At 39.9% G+C, this 12,922-nt stretch overlaps 2 protein-coding genes across 2 annotated transcripts in view; both read left to right on the forward strand.

Moving 5' to 3' along the window:
• LOC137168845 (1-phosphatidylinositol 4,5-bisphosphate phosphodiesterase beta-4-like) overlaps positions 1-9,754 on the forward strand; it is a 72,586-nt gene extending 62,832 nt beyond the window's left edge. The window contains exons 31-40 of the mRNA XM_067571649.1: positions 48-97; positions 747-812; positions 1,893-2,008; positions 3,881-3,956; positions 4,094-4,269; positions 4,473-4,574; positions 4,729-4,786; positions 5,157-5,243; positions 5,799-5,835; positions 6,662-9,754. Of these exons, the coding sequence (XP_067427750.1) occupies positions 48-97; positions 747-812; positions 1,893-2,008; positions 3,881-3,956; positions 4,094-4,269; positions 4,473-4,574; positions 4,729-4,786; positions 5,157-5,243; positions 5,799-5,835; positions 6,662-6,738 (845 nt within the window). The 3' untranslated portion in view covers positions 6,739-9,754. The remainder of the gene's footprint in view (positions 1-47; positions 98-746; positions 813-1,892; positions 2,009-3,880; positions 3,957-4,093; positions 4,270-4,472; positions 4,575-4,728; positions 4,787-5,156; positions 5,244-5,798; positions 5,836-6,661) is intronic.
• A 570-nt stretch (positions 9,755-10,324) lies between these two features.
• On the forward strand, positions 10,325-12,429 carry LOC137168843 (uncharacterized). The gene has a single exon (XM_067571647.1). It carries the CDS (start codon positions 10,472-10,474, stop codon positions 11,981-11,983), a length of 1,512 nt encoding a protein of 503 aa, XP_067427748.1. The 5' UTR covers positions 10,325-10,471; the 3' UTR covers positions 11,984-12,429.
• The last annotated feature ends 493 nt before the right edge of the window (positions 12,430-12,922 follow it).

The raw sequence follows: 12,922 nt of genomic DNA on the forward strand, positions 1-12,922 counted from the left end.
TACTATGTAGACACAGACTTCATTTTGTTTTTTCTCTGCTGTTTCAGATACTGCACTTGTGCCTAATGTCAGCATTGATGACTTAAAACAAATGAAGGTTGGTATCCTAACTTCTGATTCTTAACTCCTTAACAAGGCTCTTACAGCTCAGTTTGCAAGACGTAGCATGTGAAAGAACTACCAAACATGTAATAAGTAATGTAGTAACTGTTAGTTCAAAAGGTACTTGTATTTAAATAACGAGAAAGTATGCTATTATTAGGTTTTTATCATCTATAAAATAGTTACCAAGTCAACTATTCATATATATATATATATAATATATAATATAATATAATATAATATATATTAAGTTTTGTTATTGCTAAATGACCATGTTGGTATAATCTACTCATGAAATGGTACTACTGCTTTGTTAATTTATATAACTGCTTAATTTTGCATTATACAGTTACTGTAGCTAATGTAAGTAGTAATGACTAAGCACCTAATACTGCACTATTTCTTAATACTCACTTGTACAACTAATTACAATGTAAATACCTTATCTACAACATAATTACCTACCTGTACCAATAAGAACTCGTAATTATCTCATAAAATACCTCATACAAGTAAATACTGTACTATACACATTCCTGCCAGAAAATGCAACCATTGTGTTGCCAGTCAGGTACAGTATGTTCAAAGCCTCTTTGAAATATAACCTGTGCAAAATAATTAAATATACTTCTCTCCCACTGCAGACATACCTTAAATTGATTAAAAAGCAACAGAAGGAGCTCAACACTTTAAAGAAGAAACACTCAAAGGTGGGTGATTGTTTTAGTGCAGACCTGTCTGTTAAGCCTGGTATACACTGTGCGATTTTGGGCCGTCCTAGATGAAAGATGACCAACATGACAGAAACGTGGTGATATCTTTAGTTGTGGCTCCAAAACGGCGGTCCTATGTCGCACTGTGAGAGAGGTTCAAAGATGGTCGTTGTCACGGTCTTGCGACCAAAGATAGCCTGGGACAAAATTCTGACAGTGTTAGAAATTTAGGATAACCATCTCACAATGTGACTGCTGCTACGACCTCCATCTACTAACCAACCAATAGGAATGCAGCATGAAACAGAGAAGAAAATCTTGTTGAGTTGCCTTGTTTGTATGACGTGTCTTCCAGCTGTTATTCTTGCTTAGCTTCATTGTTACCACTATTGACTTGCTTTGTAGTCTACAATTCAGTAGATGTGATCATGGTACAGTCTACATACATAAAACTTGATGTTGTACCCAAGTTTATCCGATCCATGTCTCACAGTGTGGCTTTCAGGCGCCATTAGTAATGCAAAGAGGCTCCTGTCTATTCTGAACAGTCATTTATGTTCAGAGGGACAGAAACAGAGCAAGGTGCCGGTTTCACCTTTCATCTTTCACTGACCACTGCTTCATCAGTACAATAACCTACAGACACACACACACACACACACAGAAACACACATTTTGTCCATGAGAAACACACATAGATGCAGCAGCCACATAAGTATGGTTTTGTAAGAAATTAGACTTGCTAAAGTTGCCTTTCCTTTGAGCTCACCATAGAGACCATGGTGGATGCTGGCTCATTCATAGTGGCTGATTAATTATAACACCATTAAATCCTATTGCATAAGACATGAATAATAGTACCATTCAGACCCATCTGTTGACTGAATAAGGATCACTGCTGGCTCATTACACAATGTAAAACAACAACAACATATGAATGTTTTTAATGATCACACTTTATTGCAGCTGCCTGTTGTGATTTCATATTCTATTTTATCATAGAGACTGATACACATGTATATGTACTGTAAAACTATAGTAAGTGATACAAAGTTGTTGTTTTTTCCCCCCCAATAGGATCAAAATGTAATGCAGAAAGCCCACTGCACCCAGGTGGACAAGATGGTGTCTCAGCACGAAAAGGAGAAGACAACCCTGGAGAAACTACTAGAGAAAGCCATTAAGAAACGAGGGTAAATGAGAGAGAGAGAGAGAAAAAAAAAAATTTACATTATGTGGAAATAATTAAGGGGGAAAAATTACAAGAGTACAATGTACCAACAGTGTAGCATTGCATTGTCAGCCCAGAGCCAAACAGTGTGACCTGTGTTTCGAGTACCATGGTAACATGGAGAAACTTCTGTCTTTAAGCTACATTATATAACTACATTGAATTAATAATCCATTTTTGACCGCAATGTCAGATGGAAACTCCAAGGACAAGTTAAAACAGATGCTTTTGGAAACAGTACTATGTGATCAATAAGACACATCTCTTATAAACCTAAACCTTCCTTAAAAGTCTGATGTGTTTTCTAAAAGTCTAAACTGTAAGTATTAGAGATGAAAGCACATATAAATCACTTACAGTATTTAATAAAACTGAGTGCACCCCTGGTCAATATCACTAAAATGTTCAGTAATTACAAATCCTTTCCATTTAATACAATTTTGTTTTCAGATAATATGCAAGAAGAATTAAGCCAATTTACTTGAAAAACAGAATGACTAATTAAACTATGATGAAAGGTCCATATTTAAGAACAAACTGCAACAAAAATCAGAACACCCTTCATTAGTGAGACTCCATTCTTTTATTTTTTTTAATATTTTGTATGTCCACCTTTATTTTTGATAACAAATTGGATGATACCAGTCTAGAACAACTCTGTGGAGAGATGTTCTGTTATTCTTCATAAATTATTCTTTTCAGCTGCTCTTTGCTGGAGGGTTTTGTTGCTCTACCTTCCTCTTAAAATACTCTAAAAGGTGTTCTATTGGATTCAGGTCAAGGGACATACTTGGCCAGGTCATAGTTTTCCACTTCTTTCTTCTTTAAAAACTCTCATGTGATTTTCGCAGTGTTTGGGATCATTGTCATGTTGGAAAATTCCTCTCCTGCCAACCCTCTTGAGAGTCATCTTTTCATCCAGTATTTGGGTATACAAACCCGCATTCATAGTGCCATCTATAAATATCATCTCCCCTACAACTTCCATGCCAAACATGCTGGACCCCATCTGATCCAAACTAATTTGTTTTGGTTTCATCTGACCAAAGAATGTGCCGCCAATATTCATCAGGCTTCTTTTCATGTTCCCATGGCAAATTTTTATCTTGCAGTTTTGTGCCATTTTGTGAGCAACGGTTTTCTTTTTGGACGTCATCCCTAGAGGTTCATGCAATGTCCTTTGCACTGTCTGAGCAGTCACTGAAACACCAATTTCTATAGTTAATCGTTGTGCCAAGTCAGAAGCACTTGCCTGTCTGTTTTTCAAAGCAAGGTTGTGTAAATAGCGAATTGTGCGTCCCGTCACTTTTCGAGGATGGCCACTGCGACTTCTGTTATTGGTAGTACAGGTCCTCCTGTACCGCCGAACCACTGCTGCAACTGTGTTTTGGCTTCCGTTCAGTAGCCTACTGTTGATCTTGTACCCTCCCCTATCTTTATGAAGTCTCACAATCTGGTTTCTTACTTGTTCAGGCAATTCTTCACCATGTGGAGCCATGTTGCATTAGACACATCACAGGCCAAAACTGAGAAAGTTGTGGCGTTCACAGGTTCTTTTATAACCTTGTTCAGACAATCAGTCTTAAATGGGAGTCACAAGTGTACTCACGTTTGTTGCATTGATGTTGTACTTTGAGGCTGCCTGCATTTTCAATTTAGTCTATCTAACCTGTTTGTTTTTAATTAAAAATAAGATCAAATACCCTTCACTTCACCCTAAAAATACTATAATTATTGTCTGATACAATTTTTAATCATTAAACATTTTAGTGATATTGCACAGGGGTGTGTTCAGTTTTGTTATATACTGTATATGTATGTGGTTTCCTTACAGGGAAAACAACTGCCAAGAGCTGAAGAAGGAGACAGAGGACAAGATCCAAACACTAGACACTGATCACAAAGCCAAGGTAAGGCTCCTCTGGCTGCTTACCTAAAACTATCATCCTCTCTGCAAAGCCCAGGTTTAGTTTTGATGTTGATAACTTCCTCAGCTGTGTATAATTGATGGTGTGTACCTGTGGTGTGTGTGTGTGTGTGTGTTTAGGTAAAGGACATCACAGCGCAGCACACTAAAGAGTGGTCGGAGCTGATCAGTAGTCACAGCAACGAGGAGCAGGAAATGAAGGACAGCCACGTCACACAGCAGTGTGAGCACCTCAAGAAACTCCTGACCTCCGTCCAGGAGCAGCAGACCTTGCAGCTCAAACTCATCCATGAACGGTGAGAAGCTCAAAGACACACACACACACACAGTTGTACACTGAAATATACATGTGTATACACCTATTTACCAAAGAGTAGGTAACCCTGAGATTTCATTGCTAAACCGGAGCCCTTGTCAGCATACTATTCCTCCAGCTAAAAGGATTACTGTTATTGTAAATGTTGGTTGTGCTTTTCTTACGCTGTATTCCCCAATTTAGGCAGAGCAAAGAGATGCGTGCCAATCAGGCCAAGATGTCCATGGAAAACAGCAAAGCCATCAGCCAGGACAAGTCCATCAAAAACAAAGCAGAGAGAGAGAGGTGGGTCACACACACACATACACACACACATACTCTATTATCATATAATATCTCAACTATATGTGGCTTTGGCTGTTGCATGTCCAACTGTGATGTGATGACTGTGGTATGGCACTCATAATGCCATGGTCCCCCCTTTGTTTTTGTTCTTTAGGAGAGTGCGAGAGTTAAACAGTAGCAACACCAAGAAGTTCCTGGATGAGAGGAAGAGGGTAGGTTGTTTAAAAACTACTCTTTTATTATTTAGACAAAAATATATCAGTTTCTCCCTTTTTAGTCCTGGCACAGGTACTGTAGTGCAAAAAGATACAAAATTTTTTTGTTGCATAATTTAACAGCTCGACAACTGTATTTGATTAAGGTTTTTTGGCCATCCTCTTCTATTTTACCCAAAGCTAAAAAATGTTTGATCTTACATCAAAGGAAAGCTGAAACACTGCTTTCAGTGATCTTTGTTTGACTATGAATCATGGCTTGAGACTCAGTTTTTTTAATAGTTAAAACTTACCACTTGCTTATGATAAACAGTAAAAGAGTAACAGTGGTCATAATGTATTGTCTTTGTCCCTGTTGTGTCTGCAGCTGGCCATGAAGCATCAGAAGGAGATGGAGCAGCTAGAGAAAAACCAGAGAGAACAGTTGGAGAAACTGGAGAAGTTCAATGAGCAGGTACAACAATAAGGAAAAGAGGATGAACTTAACAGTCACAAATCGTTTTTATATCATCAATGCCAATATATCGCATATTTTAGAGGAAAAATGATCCAACACAACTGGCTGGTCTCCCAACTTGCCGTCAACCGACTCCTGTTCTCAATTTCATGCCATTTATTAGACACGCTTCCTGCATTTAAACCAAAACACACCAGAAAATCAGTTTGTTTACAGTTTGAGCCTTCATACTCCGTAAGTGTAAATGAAACTTGCTGGTCCCAAAGAATAAAGTCCATATTTGAGTCTCAACTCTCACGTAACAATTTACTGTTACACATACAGTAACATTGCTTTGTACAGATACACTTGATTGGACTGTATCTCAGCCATACACATATTACACTTCAAATACTAAAAACCCTATAAAACGTATAGTTCATTTTGTATATGAAAGGACTCACATCTCCATCTTTGTGTTTTATTTTCCCCATCTGTCACACCTGTACATGTGTCTTACATGTATGCACGTATTCATTTGTTTTTTAATATGATTTGCTTCTTCCGGCACAGCTTTTGAAATCACACCATGCAAACAAACAGGTTCAAGGTAGGCATCTCCATCTCACTCGACTCTACCTCTGATACCACCTCTCTATCAGCACGTCATGTTTCCCTCCATCTCTGTTTCTTTTTCCCCCACTCACACAAGTTACTTCTTTCTTCCTCGCATCAGTTTTTTCTGCTGAGCCTGTTTAAAATCTGTAGTTTTTCAGCCATTTAAATGACTACTATAATGAGCACTGCTGAAGTGAATCACCGCTGAGTAAAGCAGGGAAATGGAACACAACAGGCCTGTCTTTGAGGAGATTGCAAGATTTTTTTTAAAAAAAGAAAGAAAATGATTCATTTTCCATTGTATTGTGAAATCCCATTCCCATATTTTCAGTCTGCAGCTCTCCGGGTGTCAGCAGTGCCAACTAGCAGCTTGAGTCATTTATCACTGTGACTCACCAGCTATTACTAAGCAGAAACAGCCAGCTCACAACCTGTCCCTCTGTGCTTTCACTCCAGCTCATAATCATCTGCTTTCATACTATGTGACACAGTGTCCCAATGCAGACATTTTGTGGCGATGACAGTATGTCGCTCTTATTAAAAGTATGTGGTTTATATTACCTGCAGTGGTATGAAAGGATATGCACCCAATAGAAGGGATTATCGCTGACGTAGAAACAGATTTGTCTCTTCCTGATAAAGGGATGAGCAACATTCAGAACTTAAGACTGAAGATCAAACTAGGATGATAAGAGTGTTGAGTTATTGCAAAACTGTTTTATGCAAATGAGAAGGGGGTGGATCCTCTACAAAGTGTATTTAATGTAATTTCTGTGTTTGTGTGATATTTATAACGTGGATTTCTGTCTCTTGAAAAGGCCAAGGACATGCAGCAGATGGTGAAGTTGGAGGAGGAGATGGACCGCAGACCTGCCACGGTGGTGTGAGCGACTGAGACCGAGACACAAATACACTAACACACACGCGTACACACATATGCAGGTGCAAAACACTCCACCACAGATAGCCCTCTACAACCCAGAGACGTAAACCCTGCCGACATCTCCCGTCTCACTAATATTCACTCTGTGTTCTCCTACAAAACACACCATAGCTCTCCCGACCTCTTAGTTTCTGTTGAGTCTTAACTGTCCTCTCCACCCTTACCCCCACATACCAACTTTATATCACTGAGCCATTGGTGCTTATCACTGTTTCACAGGGGTTTTAACCACTTATCAAGAGAGGACCTGTTACCTCTGAGACAAAGCAACAGAGTCAGACACATCCCCTCCCTCCTCCACTGTATTTACATCTAAATTTTTCTATCACCGTCACTGTTCTCTGCATCCTAAGGGCACAACGCAAGCTGCAGCTATTGGTGGACACAGATAAACACACACAAACACACACACACACACACACACAACACTCTCACATTCACAGGTCGGATATAGCGGATATCTGTTCCTTTTCTGACTTGTATTTTTGTTTGTTTGTTTGTTTTGTTTTTTTAAAAATCGGTACCCGATAAACCGCAACAACTCACAGAAACAGTGTGGAAGAGGGGAGATGAATATGTATAAGACTTAATGTTTCAGCACAAGTGAATAAACTTTGTGAATACACTGTACGCTCCACACCAGTCCTGTCCTGAGCACTTTGTATGTGATAGGCCATCATAACAATGTGGAAAATGTAGCAGTGCACTACTGTAGGTTTTCTGTATTTCACAGTAAGAATGTATTTAAAAAAAAAAAAAAAAAAAAAAATCACTGTATGAAGGAGTGGCAACCCCCCCTGTGTCACCTAATCCTACAATGCAAGTTGTTTGACTTCACAATGATGTATTATTGATTTTTTTTTTTGTTGTTGTTGTTCAGCAATGTTACAGCTGACTATAAAAAGGCTTTTTATCTCGCTGAGTCAGACTATAAAGGGATCACAGATGGATGTTCAATTTTGATCATCATGGCCGATTTCTCAAACTGTCTTTTAAATACAAGGGAAACACAAACACAGGAGATGATGTAATTGCTGTGCTTCACTTAAAATTGACATATAATAGTCATAGTTTGGGTTTTTTTTTGGTTGGTTTTTTTCTTTTTTTTTAAGAATTGCTTGTGCTCAATATTCACAAGTTTACAACTGCTAAACTCTTTCATGCAACAAAGACATTATTCCTTCAGTATAAAAGATATACAAACTACAGAAAAGAAACCGGTAAAAATGTTTCAATACATTAATAGTAACCAAAATATGGTTACTTTTATTAATGTAGTGATGAAAGGGTTAATTGCATTGCTACAAACTGAAACAATGACATTAGTAGTTACAACACCTAATTGAAAATATGCTGATATAATAAACTGGACATCTACTATTAAGTGAAAAGTTTGACAGGATTAAATGGTTTTTGCATTAAAGGGTTTTTGCACTTAAAATTGAGTGAAAACTGAGCCAAAGCTGTAGTCCACTGGTTACATAATAAATCCATTCTTGGCAGCACAGTAATTCTGCTGTAGTACATTCTTTTAATTGACCGGCTCTTCCCAGTCAGACAAGAACTTTGGCCGACAGAAGTCAAAGACATCTCGTCAGTTTCCCACCCATTAAGGCGGTGTTGAAGTAAAGTGCTCCCTTAATAGCTTCCTGACTGCACCTTAGCAACCTCAGCTCGTAATCCTCATTGTTTCCCTGCTCGGCTTTGGTCGGGGCAGATCAGACAGAATAATTATAACAGATTGGTAACAAGGCCTTCGACGTGGCTGCCACACACCATCCACAACAGTGATTTCAGACAAGGCCTGTATCCCCTCTGTGTCTCATCCCTGGTTGATGCTCAAACTGGTTGTGGGACTACAGATGGTTTCGGAGGAAGCATTGTACACAGCACTGGTGACACTGCTGGACTAAAAAAGCCACTGCAAAGAGGGAAATGTGACGTGGAAGTACTATTATGAAGTAATCCTGTGGGTACTGTAGTATTTGTGCACATAAAAGTATGATCATGCCAGATATTCATGTTGCATGGCATAACACTAACAAAGATCGACCAAAATGACAAAAAGTCACAACGACGATGAAATGAAAACACATTAAAAAACGCGGGGATGAAAGCACCTCTAGGTTATTTTGGCCTTTTTAAAGATTTATTGTTTTATTCTGCTGTAATACACATAAAGGGTAGACGGGATGTACTTGTATATACTGGAATGTATGTAGTTTAATTTACTTTTTGACCAATTGTGTTCAACGGTTCTGTCATACAAGTGCTCGGGGATAGAGTGGGTCTGTTGGATGTTGGGGAAAGACATTTATCAACCACTGGGTTTTTTCCTCATTTGTTCTTTTTTTTTTTTTTTCTTTTTTTTTGGTGCGTGTGTTCCAGTCTGCCCTTACTGCACCACACAACACAGTATAAAGCTCTCACCACATATCTAGTGCAGAGATAAATGAGTAAAAGTGCTTTTAAATTTTATTCCATCGCTTTCAAATGTGCCACTCAGTGTCTGTTAGGACGTTTAAATTATTTTATGAATGATAAATGCCAAATTAAGGGGTTATTTATATGGAGATATATATAAATAAATGAATATATATATTATATATATTAGATATAATGTGTAGTTTAAGATTATTATGTTTGTTAGAGGCTTTTTTGCACTAGTTGAATGTTTCTGTTGTGTGATTACATGTAACCTTTGGCTCTCTAGTTTGTCAAAAAAAAAAAAAAAAAAAAGCAGATTATTTTTGCAGAGCAACGTCACCGATTTGATTTCCTCAGTTTCTACTGTATCTCCTCTTTGTTTTCTATTTTAACTGTAGCTTGTCAAACCATTCTGTGCGTGTTTTTGTATTTATATTGTATTGTTGAACTTATAGCAATGAAAATACTGTTGTTATCCAGCTCCTTTAATACTGTTTTATAGTATGTGTCTCAATAAATCCAGGTGTAAAATGGGACATAACCATGTGGCTCATTTTGTGTTTCTTCAAAGTGCAACTGTGGGTCATTTTGTGTTTCTTCAGAGTGCAACTGTGGGTCATTTTGTTATTTGGCAGAACGCTAAGTTGTTTTACTTTCATTTGTTTGTTTGGGAGGAAACCATGAGATGAACATAATTGAATTTGAAAAATTACAAGTGGCGTTTTTGAATGGCAGGGATATTTAAAGTTCTTGAAGGGTTTTGTGTACTTTATCAGCATAACAAATTTCTATGAAAATCCATCTTTTCTTTGACACAGTTAAATGTTATTCTGATGCCAACAATAGAGATTGTTCATCCCCTCACTGCTAAGATCTGATAATTCTGTGTTGAAAATGTCTGAAGTGGGACATCGCCCACGCACTTATTTCCCGAACAATGACCACTGCTGTCTAATCGCATTCAACAAGTGCGGGATGAATTAATCTCCCAGAACCGCTCTTGAACGCAGGCGGCTGCAGCGCGGATGCTCTTTATTGTCATTATAAGCAAAGTATTTCCATTAGAAAGACGAACAAAGCATGGTAATTATGTTTGCGTTGCCCAGCAACTCCATTGCCTCCTCTTGACTATATAACAGAGGTGATGGTGGTGTTTGTTTAGTCAGCTCTGGTTTTGGGGTAGAGGTTACCAAAACCTGCTCCAAATTATAGAAAAATGACCCTTCTTCGATAGTTTTTTTGGACGTATTTCAGAACGATGCTCAAAGCTCCGGGAAAACCCGATGGGCATGCAGGTACTAAAATCCTCCTGGATGCGATGTCCAACGATAAAGTCCACCTGGCGAGGTTCGTCCTGGACGCGCTGGATGGAGAAATCGTGGACTACAAGACAGAGAACGCAAAGACCCCCCTCATCTCTTCTATCCTGCTTCCTGACGGCCAGACTCGATGTAAGTTTGTGGAGCTCCTGCTGCAGAGAGGAGCCAATGTCAACTGTCAAGACGGCGACGGACGCACGGCGCTTAGTTACGCATGTGAGAGAGGATACCTGGATGCTGTGAAGATCCTGGTCCGAAACAATGCGGACCCAGAGATTGTGGACGCCTGGGGGAATACTGCGCTAATGTACGGCGCAGTGGCAGGTCATTCCACGGTTGTCGAGTTTTTAGTGAGAGCTTTCAAGAGGCTGGGTCTTCAGATAGACCGGCAGAATAAAGTTGGTAACTCTGCTGTTGAAGTGGCAAAGTTTCTGGGCCACACAGAGTGTTTCTTTGCGCTCACTAACACCTTCAAGAAGTGCCGTGAGGCTGAAGGAGCCGCTCAGGGAAATGCGCAGCCGCCAGTTGGGAGTCTGGGATGTGGTGAAGTCAATGAGAAGTTTGAGCGGAAGGTTGGACATTTAGTGAACAAACTTGAACTCCTCCAAACATGTAATCATGTCGATAGTCCATTAATTCAAAATTACAGCTGGCAACAAAGGCCTCGGATAAAGCAGAGTCGGCTACCATCGATGGACTCTATAGATGAGTTTGATAGAGAGAATGACGGCTCTTCCTCGCCTCTACGGGAGGTGGTCTTCTCCGGAGTCCTCACCCCTAAACCTCCTCTGCGGAGTGACAATTCTCCCAACCCCAAGTACCCCAAAACCGGGGAGAGGTTGACGCCCTCTGATGACCACCTCCCCCCTCTTACCCAGAGCTGTGAGGCTCAAAAGTCTATTTTCTTCTCACCCCGGCCCAAAAGAAACACTCCCAAACCCAGCGCGCCCTCCACCCTGGGTATCTTGTTGACTCCCATTCTTGCCAACAAAAGTGAGAATGAGTCGGGAACAGAAAAATCGAAAATGTTAGACTTTGGGGTGCGCAGATTTCACGACAGCTATTATCAGAAAAGAAGTAGTTTGCCAACCAGTATCCTCAGCCCCACACCCCCGGAACGCACACTGCGTAAATCCAGAACCGTGAGGAGGCGCGAAGCGTCTCCCTCCAAGCCTGACCCTCCTCAGTTTACCGCACCAACTGCCGCCACTTCAACCACGACTTTCTCAGTCTTGAGCAACAAACTCTTACGCCGATTTACCTCTCCGGAGTTTAAAAAGGACGTGAAAGATGTGGAGCAGGATCCGGTGTTGACTTCAGGGAGAATTCCGCGATCAGAAACCTTTCCGCAGTGCATAAAACATCCCCAGGTGGGCAGTAAACCCAGCATCGACAGCATCAGCTCCGTAAAGTGTGAGTTTGACTTTCAATTCAGAATGCCTAACTCTTAAAAAGCCAGAGTGCGCCATGCGTAAAAAGTCCACCACTCTGGACCAGCGCGTTACTTTTAAACCTGGTTCCGATGGAGAGGAAATATACTCATTACTTTTCTACATTCAACCCCCAAACGCATCCTGTGATCTCACTGACCTCCAAATATGATCCTCACTGAGCTCCAAAACTCAACTGCTTTGCCCGTGAGGAGTGATCAGAGCATCCAGACAGCTCTGCAAAAGTTTCTGCCCTTTTACATCCAGTCTGGCGATCAATCGAGTGAACAGAGGGAGTAATAATGAACGTTACAACTATTACCTATGATTTAATAACAGAAACTTCAACGGCAATTCAAAGTACTTTGCGTAAACTATGTGTGTAAATGCCAGCACCTGCCAGTTGGAGTCAACCCTTCACTGCGCCTATTGAATGAAAGCCAATGTGTAATCTCTCCGTCTTTGTAGTTCCTCCTGTGTTCAGCAGTGTTTGATGCTCGTTTTGGAGTGGGAGGAGAGGGGGGATGGGGGTTCATTGGAGATGGAGGGGCGATGTGCAATAAATTATTTAACTCATAACATTTACCCATGTGGTGCCATGACCTTTCGTTTTGTGTCTGTTCCTTTCAGCCACACCACTGTACATTTGTTAGGTGTTCAACCATCTTCATTCACTGATTTTAATGATTAATAACAGTGAATAAACTCTCAGTATGTGAAATGAACGTTGTTTCCTGTGTTGTGTGTTTGTGTATGAGGCATTCAGTCTCATGAAAGGTTATTATTATGTATGTTGTTCATGTTGTTCATGTGTCATAACTTTTGAAACGATTCTGAGTATCTCGACAAAGGGAGAAAATATCTACTTAACCCAACATGACTAGTTCATAGATAGAGGGAAATCTTGCTCCATTTAATGATATAATTAGAAGAATATTTTCAGCCTCCGTATGAGATTAT

This window comes from Thunnus thynnus, chromosome 18 (genome assembly GCF_963924715.1).
Source record: "Thunnus thynnus chromosome 18, fThuThy2.1, whole genome shotgun sequence".
Classification (NCBI taxonomy): Eukaryota; Metazoa; Chordata; class Actinopteri; order Scombriformes; family Scombridae; genus Thunnus; species Thunnus thynnus.